This window comes from Ascaphus truei, unplaced genomic scaffold, assembly GCF_040206685.1.
Source record: "Ascaphus truei isolate aAscTru1 unplaced genomic scaffold, aAscTru1.hap1 HAP1_SCAFFOLD_317, whole genome shotgun sequence".
Lineage (NCBI taxonomy): Eukaryota > Metazoa > Chordata > Amphibia > Anura > Ascaphidae > Ascaphus > Ascaphus truei.
In genome coordinates, this window is record NW_027456147.1 from 314345 (window position 1) to 333200 (window position 18856).

Sequence of the window (18856 nt, forward strand, 5' to 3'; positions counted from 1 at the left end):
TGTCTAAGGAAACAACAACATGTAGCAATAATGTTGCATGTTCTCATACAGCAAGCTGCTGGGACAGGGGAAATAACAGCCAACTGAACAAAGGAGAAATGAATCCCATAAACTGAAAGGGGAGACAGAGGAATATGGAATCTAGTTCCAGGACACTCCCCGTCTGGTATCTGGAGATACCACTATATTCTAGGTATATGTGGAACATATGAACAATATAACATAACAATGCAAAATTCATGTCCACATAACCAGTGGTTGACAAATCACAAAAAAATCTACTCGCCACCTAGTACCAAACGTGTGCTGCTTGGGCCAATATTTACTCGCCCGGGGGTTAAATCCACTCGCCCGGGGCGAGCAAATGTGTAGGTTTGTCGAACACTGCACATAACGATGGGATACTGGCCTGTACCACCAGCTTGAAGTCCTTTGCCATCTCGGTAAGCGAATGCACAGCTCTAGGTTAGCTTGATGCACCACAATGTCTCTCAGAGTCCACAGAACTGGTAGTCAGTTCTTCCTTGTTATAGTTCGATTTAGGCATTAGGAGGATAATCTCTGTGGTGGGCCTTAAAAAGGTTTTAACAATTCCATGTTGGGTCGACTTCCTGATTCTTTCTCCACGGTTGGTCGCGTATACGTAGAATCTTCTTTTCTTGTTGCATATGTAGCCCAGTACCACCTTGCTATCTGTGTAGAATCTGACAGCATCTGGTTTGCAGTCCATCTCGTTTTCGAAAAGTTCTGCCAGTTCTGCCGCTAACACTGCGCCACATAGCTCGAGTCTGGGTATAGTGTGGTCGGGTTGTGGCGCCAGCTTAGCCTTGCCAAGGATGAACCTGATATGGTAACTGCCACCCACGCCCGTGGTTTTTAGGTAGGCCACCGCTGCCATGGCCTTTGTGGAGGTATCTGAGAACAGGCAAAGCTCTTTGCTGTGTGTAGCGGTGAGAGATATAGGCGAGTGTGTGGGATCTGAAGATGTTCAAGAGTCTTCAAGGAATACTTCCACGTTTCCCACTCTTTCCGTCTTTCTGGAGGTAGTGGGGTGTCCCAGTCCTGCTTCTCGAAGGACATTTCTCTGAGGAGAGACTTGCCTTGTATAGTGACAGGAGTTACAAATCCTAGCGGGTTGTAAGGACTGTCAATAGTGGACAGGACTCCGCGTTGTGTGTAGGGTTTTTCCTCGATGGCTACCTGGAACATAAATGTATCTGTTTTAAGATTCCAGCTAATTCCCAGGCTCCGCTGTATGGGAGGCGTGTCGGCCCCCAGGTCCAAATTCTTGAGTTCGTTTGCGCGATCATCTGCGTGGAACGACTTCATCACTATGGCACTATTGGCAGCTATTTTGTGCAATCTTAGGTTGGCGTTTGCCATCATCTTTTGTGCCTCTTTGTTAACTGCCGTTAGGAGGTTGTTCTCTCCCTGGACATGACGAACAGCAGTCTCTTTTGTCCTTGTAAATTCCTTTGTGAAATGACTCTGCGACTGTCTCTTTGACGTGTGAGAGGACAGTCTTTTTGACACTGTGGCTTCACCTGTAGGGCGCAATCTTTTGCGGCTATGCCAGCCGTGACAGCTGGCTGCTTTGTCGCTTGTTACTCAGTGGAGAGGAACAACTGTACATCTTAGCCGTGCCATTGCCCGCGGGAGGATCGTCCGCTTGTTTATTGTCTTTTGGACGATCCCTTTGTTGGTCACCTTTGGGAGGTTACTTTCTTCCTTCAGTGGAGTCGACTCATCATCCTTGGTTGTCTGAACCACTAAGCATCCTAGGCCATTGTCACATCCCCTTGATGTAAGGATGTTCTTGTCGATCAAGGGTATGACCTTGTCTCTTCTCTTCACTTGGCCCTCCTGTCACTTGGAGATGGCCAACACATGGTTCAGAGAGGGATGTGTGTCCACATTCTGTTATCACCGTTCTGCGGGCGTCAACATAGTCTTGTCCGTGCTCTTTGTCAGTGCACGCGTTGCCCACTATCACCCAACCTAGGTCAAGTCTTTGGGCGTATGGTGCGTTGTGGAGTCCGTTATGCTGATTACAGACTTTATGTATCCTCAAGATGTCCCTACCGAGCAGCAGCAAGATCTTGGCGCCTTGTTCTACCGGCGGGATGTCGTTGGCTATTCCTCTGAGGTGCGGGTAATGGCGTGCCACGTCTGGTGTGGGAATCTCGTCCCTGTTTGTGGCCATGTGGTTGCACGTGATGTGTGGGGGGAGCCATCTTCATTCTGTTATCCACTGAACATATGACGTAACCGCTTGCTCTTCTCCCTGTTGACCCTGCACAGGTTCTGAGGGTGTAGGGTGAGGCATTGTCTTGTAAGTTGAATAGGTTGAAGAACTCTGTCTTCGCCAATGATCTGTTGCTTTGGTCGTCGAGGATTGCATACATTCGAATAGCCTTCTCAGGTTGACACTGGGGGTGCACTGCAACAAGGCATATTTTGGAGCAGGACATTTTGTCACTTTCTTTTCCGCAAACCTCAGTGCGCCGAGACGTGACGGATGTTGTCTCTCCTCCTTCCTCCCCGCCATGCTCCGCTACGGAGGATGGGTTGTTGAGTTGGTGGAGTGTCAGCGCCTCTGGATGTAAAGATGTTACGTGCTTGTCACTTTTGCACACTGTACATTTGATTTCTTCTTTAGAGTCTCTGGCTAGGTGAGTCGTGGAACCGCAGCATCTGAAGCAAACTCTGAATTCTCCAAGTAACCTCTTACGTTCCTCTAGGGACTTCATACTGAACCCAAAGCACTTGTTAAGTGGGTGTGGCTTCTTGTGTATGGGACATTCCCTGTTTGGGTCCCTTGGTTCCTCGTCTCTGGCGACCGACTGATCGGGAGTAGTTTGGGTCGTGGGAGGCACGTCCGTCCTGTGGACCGAGATGGGCGTTTGAGTGTTACCGTATCTCGCCACTGGTCTCTCATTCCTCAGGCAGCTCGCACTGTGTGTGGTTTGCGCACCTAAGATGAAACTGGGATCGTTCCTTGTCCTTGCCGCTTCGCGAATGAAGCTCAAGAAGAATGAGAATGGGGGGGAAGGCGACTTGCTTCTCCCTTTTGTATTTGGAGCCTTGGGAAATCCATTTTTCTTGGAGGTTGTAGGGTAGCTTCTCCAAGATGGGTCTCACTCCACGAGCTGAGTCCAAGACGTTGAGACCTGTTAAGGAATGGTCTTTCCTTGCAAACTCCAGCTCTTGCAGCAGGTCTCCGAGCTCTCGTAACTTCGAGTAGTCTCTAGTTGTGATCTTGGGGAAGCTGTCGACTCTTTTGAAGAGCGAATCCTCGACTGCTTCGGGGCTACCGTAGCACTCTTCTAGCCTTTCCCACACTAGGTCAAGGCCTACTTGGGGTTGGTTCGCGTTTGCTGACCGAAGTCTCTTTGCGTGCTCCCTGGATTCGTTCCCCAGGAACTTGAATAGCTGGTTGAGCTCTTCCATTGCCGAGAAGCCCAAGCTGTTGAACGTGAACTTCCACATCCGGTAGTTCTCAGGGCGCTCGTCGAAGCCGATGAGTCCTGTTTGCACCAGGTCACGCCGGAGGCATCGGCATGTTGGTCGCGTTCTGAGGTAGTTGCTGGGAGGGTCCGTGCGGTCGCCTCTTCCTTGGCGTGGACGTGTGATGGCTGCTGGTCAGTGTGAGGGGCTGTGTTCTCCTGTGTGGGTGTACCTGGATTGCGAGCCTGTTGTGGTGCATCCGTGTGCGCGCTGGCGTGTGGATCGCTGTTGCGGCTGTGGCTATCCCAGGCAGCATGTCCCACTGAAGGAACAGCGTCTTCTCCTCATGGACCTAGCAAGTCTTCGGTGTCTGTGGAGTCACTCCCTCCGTGTTGAGATGGTGCGCTGGTGTTTACACTGAAGAGGCTCCTTACGTAGTCTTCAGTGCGTTGGGCTGGATCCTCTGAGGCTATCCGTCTGTACGGTTGCTCCCCGCTGTCCTGTTGCGCGGCTGCTTCTAGGACTTCAGCTTGGGCTATGGCGGTGGCGGCTTCTTTCTTTTGATTAAGTGCCACTAGTTCCGCATCGAATTCGGCTTTCCTACGCGTGGTGGCTGCGGCATTAGCGCCGGCTGTCTGCTCCTCTTCTATGCGCGCTCTTCCTGCTCTTACGGTTGCCTCTCTTCGACTATATTCAGCCCTGGCACGTGCGGCCTCTGCGGCGGCTCGCGCCTTGGGTTTGTGCTTGCACTGGATGCGTTAGATTGCGCTGATCTTGCTGACCTTGATGAGTGTCTGGATGTGCTTGAGCGCTGTGACGCAGTCTCCAGGAGGAGCTCTTTTCTCTCGCTTTGGGCGTCCGTCATGGTGGTCTGCATGATGCCATCACGTTCTAGGTCGATCGCCTTTTGCAGGTCGCGTTCTCGCAGGCTATCTTCCGTGTTAGTTCTTGTTAGATAGGTGAAAAATGCCTGTGACACTGCTTGATAGCGCAAGTGATCTATCTTCAATTGAGTTATTGCCTGCTTGAGCTGTTGTACATAGTTACCAGCGCCGGCGACATTGCATATCCCAAGTGTGGTTGTTTCCCAGGCCAACTCTAATTTAGCACGGTGCGCTTCAATGTCAGTCTCATATTTTTCGCGGGGCTTTTGTGTCACTGTGACTGTCCGTTTAGGCCTTGCGTCTGCCTGCGCCTGTTGCAGTTGCGCAGTGGTCTCTGTGTCCGAGTGATCACTCTCCTGTGTGATATCAGGTGAGGCTCTGAGTTCTGCCATGCTGTAGGTGTGTGTAGGCCTTTAGCCAGTGCGTGTGGCGTGTGGTCTTTTACCTGTGTCAGAGATGGGCGACTGTCTCAGATGATGCCGAGCGGTGTCCTGCAGCGTTCAGCGTAGGGGTGGCTGTACTCACAGGTGTCCGGTGGCTCTGAACCGTGTCCTGGCGGGTGTCCGGTGGCGTGGCCCTTGGTGGCGTCAGCCAGGAGACATGCGCAGGGGTAGGTGAGATGGTAGCTCTTCACTATGGAGCTGTGCAGAGAGTGGCTCAAACAGAGAAAAGACAATCAAAGTTCTGTGTATATTGCAGTCTGAGTGCAGTGCTGCTGCCTTGACTGAGTTTGTAGGCTTGTGTGCAGTGCAAGCTGCTTGCTGTTTGAAAGGCTGCTGCAGGCTGTGTGCAGTGACTGTACTGTGTTAGCATAAAGTCTTAGAGTAGCAGCTCCTGTATGTATATTTCCAAAACACACGGTCTTCCTTTTCACTATTCTGGAGGCCAGGGTCATGTGTAGGATGATTCGCCCAGATAGGTTCAACTCGGCCCTCTTTCTAAAGCACAACAAGTCCTGTATCTTTTCTTCACTTTATTTAGGGAAAGCAGCAATAAAGACAGGCACTTGTGGAAGAGATGTTGGTGTAATGTCTCTCTGTGGGTGCTTTGTAGTTAAGGGCAGGTCAAAAGGATTCGGCCCTGCCACTGGGGCAATTACAGGAGGGGTACTCACTCAGCCAGTGTAGAAGGTGGAAAAGGAATCCCCAGTGTATTCTGGGTAGCAAGATAGCCTGGGGACAGACCATCTGTGGGCAAGGCAGAGGGGGAGAAAGCAGACTAGCCCATTTGAGAGAAAGGCTGGGGTTGCTATAGCAACTCACAGAAATGTCTAAGGAAACAACAACATGTAGCAATAATGTTGCATGTTCTCATACAACAAGCTGCTGGGACAGGGGAAATAACAGCCAACTGAACAAGGAAGAAATGAATCCCATAAACTGAAAGGGGAGACAGAGGAATATGGAATCTAGTTCCAGGACACTAAATATGGATTCTGTGGTTCTTATGATGATCACCTATAAAAATATTTTTTTTTAAAAGAAGACGATCCGTTGAAGACAACAGTTTTTTTGTAAGAGAATTGAAAATGATTGAAATAATTCAAAGTCTTTGTTACTTGTCCTTAAACTGTCATTCCCTATACTCTAATAAAACCATGCCATACTTTAAAAATACTTTTAAGTCTTCTGAAGTTTAGGGGAAGAAGTGGTAGGTTACATTGAAATAAAATGAGATATATCATCTCGTATGAAATGAACGGGAATAAGGGAAGGCTTACATTGAATTTACATTTAAGACACACTAGCACCGCCTACCTGTTCCTGCAAAGTACTATGGCCGACTCTAAACTCCAGTTTTGAAGCTAAGTCACTGTGTTCGCAAAAATGCAAATAAATGCTGGGGATTTACACGTAATTTCTCGCAGTCACAGGGACAGTAAACCTGACTACATCCCTACACATCCGCTTCTTCCCCACTGACCAGACGGATGCATCTTGGCACTAGGGAACCAAATCTTCTCTTTTGCTTAGCAACAGGGAAGACCAAAAGGCAAAGTGTACCAAAAAATAAACCCTGTGAGGAACAAATCTACCCCCTTGACAGTTACAACTAAAAATGGGGGTTTAAAGGAGAGCAGGGAGCCATATAAAGGGTGCTGGGTTCTCATTTGTTAAAAGATGAAACCTCCACCCCCCAACTGGGCAGGGCTTTTTCCCTTCAATTCCTAGTGGCATAGAAAGAGGAGCGATAAATTAGAATTACGGATACTAGTACTGTATAAATATTAGGCATGCATAACTCTACTCAGAGTTTGCTCTGGAGAGAGGTGATTAAAGCGTGCAGTGTCATACACTTCAGAATAGGGCAAGTCCATATCCAAGGTGTTTGAAAAATTAGAGAGAGGTTGGGTGGGAAGTGTGCAACAGCGAGTAAAGGAGAACGTAAGGATTGATTTTGGTAAACTAAATGGTGGGTCAGGAACTTGTCAACCATAATTCCCTGCATACCTGGCAATAAGGTCATAGAAAATTCAAAGGCAGAATCCAATATACTTTAGCGTACTGTACCAAGAAAAGATCTGTGTGTATATGGCATACGCTGATCTAAAAATTAGCCTAGGTAAGCACTGGAATTTCATTTGCCGTGGGAGAGAGATAGACAGAAGGAAAAAAATTGGTGGTTACTGGATTTATTTATTTATAAAATGTTTTACCAGGAAGTAATACACTGAGCGTTACCTCTTGTTTTCAAGTATGTCCTAGGCACAGAGTTATGATGTGAAATACATGGTTACAAATACATAGTTACATCAAGTGAACAGGGTTATACATTATATACAAGACATTAATCCAAGTCATTTCCCGTTTTGAAGGAGATATCCCCAAAAGAAAACTTAGAGTAGTGGTGATCTATAGAATGGCATGGAAAGAGGGATGGAAAAACGAACCACTATATCCAGTGCTGATGATGCAGCAATAAACCACCAGGAATGCGTTCCCATAAAATAAAGCTATTTTAATGGATCAAAAATATGGTACAACATTTTCCCAACATTTTAGCAATTGCGGTATGGGCGATGTAAAAAACATGTCATTTTTGGGTATTGAACATGTACCTTGTCCGATTAGAGGAGGCAACAGATTAAATATCCTTAATAGAAGAGAACTCTATTGGATCTTTACTTTACAAACCCGTATCCCTCATGGTCTGAATTCAGACTGGGATATAGGGCCTCTTCTATTTGATATTTGAAAGTGTTTCTCCATAAGGTCTCTTGGTATTATGTTATTGGCAACAGCACAGGTTGTCTGGATAATAATTAACTGTACATCTATTTGATGCTTGTGAGTTATAATATGTTAATCAATTATCTATTGTGTATTTAATAACAATGGGTTTAGCTAAAATTATAAAATGATATCAGTCGCATCCCAGTCTCTGTTCACTTACTTTCTGTTCTCCAGGGGTTTTGATTAACTTTATGTATGTTATGTGACAGGTTCTGTTTATATTTACATGTAACCTTATTTTATTTAACATCTTTATATTCATGTTCTTCATAACCATTACAAGCAATGCACGATTCGTAATTACGATTTATGGATACCCAATATCTGAGGTTGTAATTTGAGTATCACTCATTGTTTTTAATCTTATTTTTTGTAACTTGATTTTATTTACATGTCTTTGTGTATCCATAAAGGTAACCATTGAGAGTGTTATAGTTTAATGTTAATAAAGTTTTGTTTTACTTGTTTCTTCTGGTTCTGACCCGTGGGGGTCATGTTGCCTAGCAGCACAATGCATTGTGACGTTCTGTCACGTGCCAATCGACGTGGTGACGTCACGCGCCTTTTCCACCATACGGACTCAGGGGTTTGTTTTGGCATTGCGTGTTCTTTCTTTGACAAGCATGCCACGCCCCTCTGGTCCCCCTGCGCGGTGACGCCACACGCTGGTATGGGCTATGCATTTGTGCTGCGTCTACCGGTCGTGGGTCATGTGCTAGCGTCACATGATACACCCAGAAGTCAATGCAATTGGTGCCACGACACAGGTCTTGTGCCCGCGTCACACCGGGAAGTCAACGCAATTGGTGCCGCGATCAGTATAAATTGCACTCCTTATGTTGTTTGTGTATTCACCTTGATAAAGGACTATTCATAGTCCGAAACGCGTTGGTGTGTTTTGTACCATATTTTTGATCCAAGCTTTATTTTATGGGAACGCATTCCTGGTGGTTTATTGCTGCATCATCAGCACTGGATATAGTGCTTCGTTTTCCAGCCCTCTTTCTCCGATATTCATCTTCAAACGGAGGCACATCCAACCCTGGGTCACTGGATACATTGGACTTGCTGCTCATCGTGGACAACTATCCCAAGTGAGTTTAATCCAGTTTGACACCATTCATTCATTTGTCCAGTAAAGTTATAGGATGTCTTATCTACTGGTCACCGGCAGGTGTATATGATTTTATCCTTACCGCTTTGCTATGTGGGATTATTTTCTACCAGGTTACATCCTATTGGACACATATACAATATAGGGTTGTTTTTCCAGATACTATTCCATTTTTGACTACGATTTTTTTCTTTAGAGCACCATACAACACATTTTTTCCAATATAGAATGGCATGACCGGTGTATGGATAGGGGAAGCAGACACTGATTTTGACCATTCTAAATCTCCAGGAAGAATACACCATACTCAAGCTACAATATTCTTAGAACACATTCGTTAAAAAGGATATATCAGAACTAAACTACAGATTATAAACTAAGAAAACCTAAAAGTAGTTGAGTCGAGTCAGATTGCTGGAAGGTCTGCCGTAAGAGGAAATACTAATCAAATCTGAACGGTTTACTTTTGAAAATAAGAAAAATAGGAGATGGGGCACACGGATTTCAAAAATAATGAAAATTTATTAAAGCATGTGCTTTAATAAATGTATGCTTTAATACATTTTCATTATTTTTGAAATCCGTGTGCCCCATCTCCTATTTTTCTTGTATGCCGTGGATTGGACGCAGCCGATCGTACATTGAAGGGAGCACCAGTAACTGTATCAATTTCTTTATTACATTGTGGTGTGCAGCATTTATCCCTTGTTTTATTACTTTTGAAAATTAAACAGCTAAAAGGCAATAGTATTACAATATACTTATGTAACTGTATTTGTAACCATGTCATCTTAACTCTATGCCCAGGACATACATGAAAACGAGAGGTAACTCACAATGTATTACTTCCTGGTAAAACATTTTATAAAAAAAAAAAAAAAACACATACACCTATATCAAACAATACAAAAATAAAAAATTCAAAAAAAAAATATTACAGGGTAGATTCTTGCTCTATGGAATTACCAACCAAGGCTGAAGAAATGTCACCTGCCGAAAATATATTCTTTATTGTAACAGCAGGGATGATGCAGAATTTGCTTGCCGTGGAGAGTGACGGGAAAGATTTCTCTTCCTCTAGAGCAGGGGTGGGCAAAGTGCAGCCTGCAGGTCGGATGATTGCCTGTGGTGCGGGCGACTGAGGCAGCGTCAGTGGCAGCAGCAGCAGCAGCTCGGCAGCTGAGACAGCAGCATGGCTGGAGACCACCCAGGTGGTCCTAAAATGGAAGTTAGGATGGACTGAAAGTCGTGCCCAACTTCCACAAATCACCGTATGATGGGTGGGCATCCAGCCAGAGTGCCGTCACCTCCGCACGCAGAGCATCTGCTGCTGCCTCCGTTGCCCGCACCCCACGTAGAGACCGGAGGAGAGGGGGAAGGGAAGTCGGAGAGAGGAGGGAGATTGAAGGACAGTGAGGGAGAAAGAGGGTGAGCGAGGAGGAGGAAGGGGAGCAAGGAGGAGGAAGGAGCAAGGGGAGCAAGTGAGGAACAGGGAATCAGAGTGAGGAGCAAAGAGGGAAGATTAAAAAAAAAAAAAAAAAAAATAAGAGTTATTATTAAAAGAGAAGGGGGAAAGTGAGTGAGAAAGTGAGGCAGAGCGTGAGGTGGGTAGGTGAAATGCCGGTTGCGAGAAGGGGAGCCATGATAAACTTTGCGGACCCCAGACTTTGTGTAGATTCTACATTATGTTTGCAGCCCGCAAAGTTTACGCAAGTTTGTCAAGTGGCCCTCCAACCCCCAAAAATTGCCACCCCTGCTAGATCTATAACAAAAAAAAATATTATATGCAGTGTATGTGTAGTAAACCAATGTTTGGAAACCAAACAAACCCTGGGTTTGTGCATAAAGGCCAGCCAGGCTCATGAGTCCTGTTATTTAAAACATGAATATTTGAAAGATACCTATGATGTGTTTCTGCAAAACAAGGCCAATGATCTGTAAACATATTTCCTCCAACTGCTGTTTTACCTGAAAAAAAACAAAAGAGGCTACAATACCGAAAATAAAAGGTCTCCCAGTAAAGAATAATTTCCAGGCACAAACAAACACAGCAGACAGTGGAAGAAAAGAGAAGGTGCTATGCGGGATCACTCAGCAGAGAGCAGTTAAAGGCAGTAGCAGAGTGCACTCACCTCCTTGTAATCCTCCACCACGGTCAGGACAATATCGATTGTGTGCAGGATGCCCATGGCCATCACTGTCTTATCCTCCACCTCTTCATACTCCTCACTCTGAAGAACCTTGACAAATATGTCAGCCTTGAAAGAAAGACACAGTGTCACACTGGTGTCAAGATGTGAAGACTAATATCACTGCAGCGTAATTGGATAACCAGGAGGTAAATTAAATGGAGGCATAATGCGGCTTATCACACATTTAGATTTTGCATCAAGAGCTTTCACATATTTGCCTTAGAAGATTGAGATGCACAAGATGGATAAAACAAGCACTAAGACTCCTAAAATAGAAGCTGATGAATCAAATATAAACCCTTGCTGTAAAGCAGCAGGGATGGCCAACTCAGGTCCTCTAGGGCCATCTACAGGTCAGCATTTAAGGATATCCATTTCAGCACAGGTGGGCTCAATCAGTGGCTCAGTTGTTGACTGAGCCACCTATGCTGAAGCAGGGATATCCTTAATTCCTGACCTGTTGGTGACCCTTGAGGACTGCAGTTGGACACTCCTGCTGTAAAGTATGAGATATTCCTGAGTGTTTGGAATAATGGTGATGTCCGTGATGGACGGGACAGGCAGTAAGTAGGTGATGTGATGGATGCTAAAATATCCAGTTATTTTTCCCAGAATTCCAAGATTGAAATCACTTCAATATCACATTATGATTCCAAAACGACATGCATTGCAGAGAATGTTTTTACTGGACTCCAATATGCATTGCATTGACTATACCCAACATAAACGTGTTTTTCGATCCCATACAGTACCATATGTTATAGACGTCTGCTGTAACTAAAGGGTTAACATTTCTAAAGGCAGCAGTAGTTTAGCCACTGAGTATATGCCAATGTAGGAGTGGCTCAGTGAGTAAAGACACTGACTAGCACCAAGTTTTAAGAAGGGGAACCTGTGTCAGCTCCTTGTGACCTTGGGCAAGTCACTTTATCTCCCTGTGCCTCAGGCACCAAAAACATAGAGTGAAAGCTCCATGGGGCAGGGACCTGTGCCTGCAAAATGTCTCTAAAAGGCTACGTAAAACTAGTAGCACAATACAAGAACATGCCATTACTATTATTATTAATAATGTATTCTACTCTACGTATTTGCCTCTGCACCTTTCTCGTAACTTGCCCTTGAAAGCCAGGTCAAATCCATCCTGCAACATCCCTTACACACATGTAAAAGGTGCCGTGAAAGTTCAATTCTTAAGGGAAGCCTATCCAACATCCTCCTGCCCCCATACTGACACAAGCAGAGCCAAGCTGGCCCCATACTGCTCATGGAGACCAGCTTAAGAACCAATCTGGTCAGTCTCCTAGCATTATACATTGCTAGCTCCTCGCCCAACATTACACCCTGCCCAGCCAGTTCGTCCCCCACTATACCTTGTGCGTTCACTCTCCTAGAATTGACTTTACAAGCTCATGTTTACAGACTCTTTTCTCTGTCAGTGTTCATAGATTCCCACATTGCATTATTGACTCTCACCTTCTTGTACTACCGTATTTCCTCGATTCTAAGACGCACTTTTTTTCCCAATTTCACATCTCTGAAATAGGGGTGCGTTTTAGAATCGATGTACTTAAAAAAAAAAAAAAACCTGCAGACTGAGGGCGTGCAGCTTTCAGTGTTTTACCAAAAAGCGCGGTAACCTGCTGCTTGAACTACGGCCCCCCCGCCCGCTCTCCCCCTTGTCTCATGTTGGTTGCTTGAAGTGCTGGCCCCCCTCTGCGACCCACAGGAGTGCGGCTGTAGCGGCACCACGAGCTGACCGCCCCAGACAGCTTCCAGCCCCACGAGCCCTCTGCTACTCACAGCTTTCAGCCCCACGAGCCCTCTGCTACTCACAGCTGTGACTGCCAGTCCCATGAGCCCTCTGCTACTCACAGCTTCCAGCCCCATGAACCCTCCGCCCCCCCCTCTCTGCTACTCACAGCTTCCTGCCCCATTAACCCTCCGCCCCCCCCTCTGCTACTCACAGCATCGGCTGCCAGCCCCACGAGCCCTCCGACCCCTCCCTTGTCTCTGTCACTCTGTGTTTGTGTATGTGTCTCTCTGTGTGTTTCTCTGTCACACTGTGTGTGTGGGTGTATGTGTCTGTGTGTCCCCCCCTCCCCCCCTCCACTCCACTGTCTCCCTCCCCCCCTCCACTCCACTGTCTCCCTCCCCCCCTCCACTCCACTGTCTCCCTCCCCCCCTCCCCTCCACTGTCTCCCTCCCCCCCTCCCCTCTACTGTCTCCCTCCCCCCCTCCCCTCCACTGTCTCCCTCCCCCCCTCCCCTCCACTGTCTCCCTCCCCTCTACTGTCTCCCTCCCCTCTACTGTCTCCCTCCCCTCTACTGTCTCCCTCCCCTCTACTGTCTCCCTCCCCTCTACTGTCTCCCTCCCCTCTACTGTCTCCCTCCCCTCTACTGTCTCCCTCCCCTCTACTGTCTCCCTCCCCTCTACTGTCTCCCTCCCCCATCACCTTCTCCTACCATCCCTCCATTCCCTCCTCCCCCCCTCCTTCCTCCGCCCATCCATTCTCTCTCTGCTTATCCGATACTGTCTAATTCTCTCCCCATTCTGTGTCTGCCTCTCTCTAGTGCAGATAAATGTATGCTACTGTTTGCTAGTTTAAAAAAAAAAAACATCTGCCCATTTAATATAGTGTTTTTTTTCCCCACATTTTTTTTATTAAATCAAGGGTGCGTCTTAGAATCGATGGCGTCTTAGAATAGAGGAAATAGGGTACCTTGCACAATATCTTGGTGCCTTATAATGAAAGATAAAAATATGTATATGTCTTTATTTATATAGCGCCATTAATGTACATAGCGCTTCACAGCCGTAATACACTTGACAATCATATATAAATAACAAATAAACAGATCAGTGCTTCAGACATAAAAGTAACATTTAGGAAAAGGAGTTCCTGCTCCGAAGAGCTTACAATCTAATTGATAGGTAGGAAGGACGTACAGAGACAGTAGGAGGGCATTCTGGTAAGTGATTCTGCAGGGGGCCAAGCTTAATTATACATTACATATAAAGAAAATATTTTCCCACTTACCAGATGCCTTGTCATGTCTACTGCAATGGGTGCCACCTCCTGACTGTATTCACAGATCATCTTCTGAATAACGTTGGTCAGGTCATCGTTCTCCGTCTCTTTGACTATGTGAAGCAGTTCTTGCATAACATGCCTGATGTATGGTCTCATATGCTCTTTAGCTAGGAGACACAAAGCTGCAGTCAGGAAGTAACTACAAGACAACACAGCAAAGATCCAAATCACAAGACAGCCAATAATAAAGCAGCCAACCATGAGGCAGCAGCCAAATTACATGCAGCAAGAGAGCCAATCACAAGAAAGCCAAGAAAATAGAAGAGGTAGCAAAAGAAAGAATGGATTCAGTGCCAAATACATGTCAGATTCATAACAGACAGAGAGTAAGGGGAGAACATTGTTAGATCCCGCAATTATCCCTTCTAGGAACCATAAACAGCATAATGCTTCACAAATATCCATCACTTGTCTTACCTGGCCCCTGGTTGCTTATCAACATCTGCAGTGCGATCGCAGCCTCCACTTTCACCGGCAGCTCTTTATCCCCAATGAGACTTTTCTTTGCCAACTCCACCGCATTTCTCAGGTTCAGCTCATTATGGAATTTTAATGTACTGAATGAGTGAAGGACCCAGCAGGACTGTAACACAAGAGAAAGAACATGTAAGACGTTGGGATACAGCCACTCGCTTTATTAATAATTCAACCGACCGTAAGAACGCACTCTTGCCCGGAGGTAGCCCAGGTCAGAGGAGAAGAGGGGGAAGACCTGATTCTGAAGAAAACCTTCCATCTGATCCTTGTATACAGATTTCTGTAAGGAAGTGAAAAATGAACATATTAAGTAAAAACATTGTGCTATGAATAATATATACCATGGTCTGCCTCACTCTGCTCTGCGGTGTCAACGTGTTGCAGAATCCAAACACAGCAAAAAAAAATTACAAATACTACATCTGTGGGAACATCTGGAATTACAAGGTCAGAATTGAGACAAACCAACCTGTCGACTGTCTATAGAAGGAGAAGAGAAGAATATCCAGACACTTCTATGGTCTTGATTAAAAAAGTATAACATTTATTGAACTGGATCAACATTTCAGTCCAACCTTGGATCTTTGTGTGATGTTTTGTGCATGCTATAAACATGCTATCTTGACAAAGCCAACAAGCTGTGCTTATTCATCAGGATCACAAAGATTAAATTAAGACCAATACAGTACTGGACACATATGTAGACAAATCTATGTCTTGAAATATACTATACAGTATGCACATATATCACACACATATTACAGTCTTACAGAATGGCTGATCTCGCTCAGACCAGTGGTTTATTTTTGTCTTACCGAGTTACCATTTCGTGTGGTTACTACCAATAAGATAAAGAATTTAGGATGAGGTGTTTGTAAAAGTACAGAGAGGGAAAGCTTACTGTTGATGCCCTCGTCAAACATTCATTTACTTGTTTTGTATTATTGCTGTTTTATAAAACATTTTTACTTAGTGTATTTTTTCAAAAGCAAATATTAAAAAAGTGCACACTACAGTATTTACATGACAAAGATTATGCTAAAACCGCTGTTATACATATGAGAAATTGTGTCGCAAACAAACTATTTGAACCCCACGTAAGTAGACATATATCATTTCTTTTAAATATTCGTCACTCATATAAAGTTAGGTCCGGAAATAATTGGACACTGACAATTTTCATAATTTTGGCTCTGTACGCCACCACAATGAATTTGAAATGAAACAACCGAGATGCAATAGAAGTGCAGACTTTCAGCTTTAATTCAAGGGGTAGAACAAAAATATCGTATGAAACTTTAGGAATTGCAACCATTTTCATACACAGTCCCCTTATTTCAGGGGCTCAAATGTAATTGGACAAATTAACACAATCATAAATAAAATGTTCATTTTTAATACTTTGTCAAAAATCCTTTGCAGGCAATGACTGCTTGAAGTCTGGAACGCATGGACACCACCAAACGCTGGGTTTCCTCCTTTGTGATGCTTTGCCAGGCCTCTACTGCAGCTGTCTTCAGTTCTTTGTTCGTGGGTCTTTCTGCCTTAAGTTTTGTCTTCAGCAAGTGAAATGCATGCTCGAACGGGTTGAGATCAGGTGATTGACTCGGCCATTGCAGAATATTCCACTTCTTTGCCTTAAAAAACTTCTGTGTTCTCCCCGCTACCCCTTCCCATCAGTTTGTCAATTACCCTACCCCCCCTTCCCCTTATCAGAAAGTCTCTCCCCCTCCCCCCCCCCCCCCTTTCCAACAAAAAATGGAAAATGCTTTATTGGACGTACTGCACCGACACACTTTATTCGAGCAAATGCCTGGTTTGTACCTGGCAGAAACCTGGAATCCGCCGCTGCTCACCTCTTGCATGCTTCGTTGCGTTTGCCTTCCCAGCCACGGTTCATGCCTGGCTGACGGGGGCCTGATCTGTTAAATGATAATGAGAATGATTTACTAGGCTGCGATGTTTCGATTGTCCACCAGATGGCATAAACTCATGACTTAAGTAATGTGTGGCCTTTGCAAGTTGTTTCGTTTCCAAAAAAAAGTTACTTTATCCCAGTACAGTATGCTATTGTGTAACTTGTCCTTGAGACTGAAGGAAGAGTTGCAAAAAATGTATCAATTTAGGCTTTACATACAGTAATGTATTAAATAAAGACAAAGATCATTTTCACTTACACTATTCTACAGAGACATGAGTGTTCAAGTGGAGCCCGTGTTCCAAAAACCTGACAGAAGTTATGCTTATTTGATATGGGCCGCTATTAATGCAACAGAGGATAAGATGGCAACAGTTGTTCAAATTTATTAGTATTTTATCGAAAATTATGACTTTTACAGATTTTCGCCAACTCCTCATTTGTGGAAGCATGCAATAAGGAAAAGGTTATGTAGTGACCCCTGTTTTCACCGTATTGAGCCCCAATTTGTTGGAGGGTATTGGTGTGTGTCACAGGGTTTTTCCCGTATCTATGATAATGGAGGCGGCAAAAGGCGAAGGGTCGTGTTAAAACGAAATAAGAAGCGACAGTCCCTGCCAAGCAATGCGCCAGAACCAGAACCAGAACCAGCAGCAGCACCAGCTTATCATCATGGTCCCGCCGTCGGTGACAACTCTGAGATGGATTTCGCAGCCAGTTTTGATGAAGCTTGCATGTACCTAAGCGATTTCCCGCTGACTACAGGTGGGCTAGTCCCTCTGCAAAATGATGAAAGCTGGACTGGAAGTGGGCCGGCGCCAGCGCAAGCTGAATGGGAAATTTAGTAATACTGTACAGTATGGTGAGTACTGTATTTTTGCCGTATTATTTTGGTGGGGCTGGCTGGGAACTTCTTTAGGGGGCTGACCATTACTGTACATTAAAACTTTTCATTTTGTTTTTCCTCAGAAAAGAAAACGGCTAATGGGGGGATTTCGATGGATTATATTGTACTGTATGCTGATGTTTTCCGGCCATACAGTATACTGTGTAATAAACCCGAATAAATAAAACTATGCATTTATTCTACAGTACATGTTCAGTAAATTACTGCACATACTGGGGGCGAGATGTGTTTGCAGCAGAGAGAGATTTAATAATATTGTACAGTGAGCAGGGGGTTCCCTGAGCCAGAAATTAATGCTCAGGGAACCCCCCCCCCCCTGCTCCTGATCAATATTATTAAAAATACGGAAAATGCTGCGTCATTACCATAGCGGATAGCCGCTAAGGCAATGAAGGGGTTAACCCACCGTGCCCGCTTTATTGTGTGTAGTGGGGATGGGTGAGGGGGGTATTTGGCCGGCCCTTGGTGTGAGTTTAGGACTTGCGGGAGGGGGGGGGGGGGGGGTTGCGGGTGCACTTAACCCCTTCACGATCGTAGCAGTTAATACCGCTACGGTCATGAAGGGGTTAAGCCCTCCCGCTACCCCCCCCCCCCCCCCGCAAGCCCTCCCCAACCATCGTTGGGGCGAATACCCCATTCACCCACCCTCCCGCTACCCACAATAAAAAAATACACACACACAGCAGCCGCCAAAAAATAAATAAATAAATAAATGACAATAAATACATTTGAAATACATTTTTATTGATAGTGTAGATGTGCAGGGGGTCTCCGGAGCTGAACCGCGTTGGTTTTAGGTCTGGGGACCCCGTGCCCCCCGAGATACAGGCCCCTTTAGGGGCTGCCGGTAGCCCTCTGCTTGGTTTAAAGGTCCGATCACGTGATCGCGGCCTGTAAACCAAGCAGAGCAGAGGGATACCGGCACCCCCTAAAGGGGCCTGTATCTCGGGGGGCACGGGGTCCCCAGACCTGAAACCTGTGCGCTTCAGCTCCGGAGACCCCCTGCACATGTACACTATCAATAAAAATGTATTTCAAATGTATTTATTGTCATTTATTTATTTATATTTATTTATTCATTGTTCTGCTGCTGCAAGTCGTAAACTCACACCAAGGGCCAAACACCCCCCTCACCCCCAATAAAAAAAATTCACGCACAGCAGCCCCACAATTAATAAATAAATCTAAATAAATAAATAAAATCTATGTAAAACCCCCTCCCCTATTCTCGCTTTTAAAACGCCCTGCCTTCTCTCTAATCTATGTAAAAAACCCTCCCCCTATCCCCCTATTGTGTGTGCGTTAAGCTTCCCTGCAAGCTATGTAAAAAAACCTCCCCCTATTGTGTGTGTGTTTAAATCTGTCTGGCCTGTGTTTCTGAGTGCTGAGTGCTCTGCGTTTAAAGGTCCCGATCACGTGATCGCGGCCTGTAAACCAAGCAGAGCAGAGGGATACCGGCACCCCCTAAAGGGGCCTGTATCTCGGGGGGCACGGGGTCCCCAGACCTGAAACCTGTGCGCTTCAGCTCCGGAGACCCCCTGCACATGTACACTATCAATAAAAATGTATTTCAAATGTATTTATTGTCATTTA

General features: G+C 45.5%; 1 protein-coding gene across 4 annotated transcripts in view; it reads right to left on the reverse strand.

The window, feature by feature from the left end:
* Window positions 1-18856, reverse strand: part of LOC142483298 (importin-8-like) — a 101444-nt gene that overhangs the window by 43837 nt on the left and 38751 nt on the right. For all 4 annotated transcript variants that reach the window (XM_075583399.1, XM_075583401.1, XM_075583400.1 and 1 more), the window contains 5 exons: window positions 14629-14718; window positions 14379-14544; window positions 13908-14068; window positions 10811-10936; window positions 10580-10646 (listed from right to left, as the gene is read on the reverse strand). In XM_075583399.1, the coding sequence (XP_075439514.1) occupies window positions 10580-10646; window positions 10811-10936; window positions 13908-14068; window positions 14379-14544; window positions 14629-14718 (610 nt within the window). The remainder of the gene's footprint in view (window positions 1-10579; window positions 10647-10810; window positions 10937-13907; window positions 14069-14378; window positions 14545-14628; window positions 14719-18856) is intronic.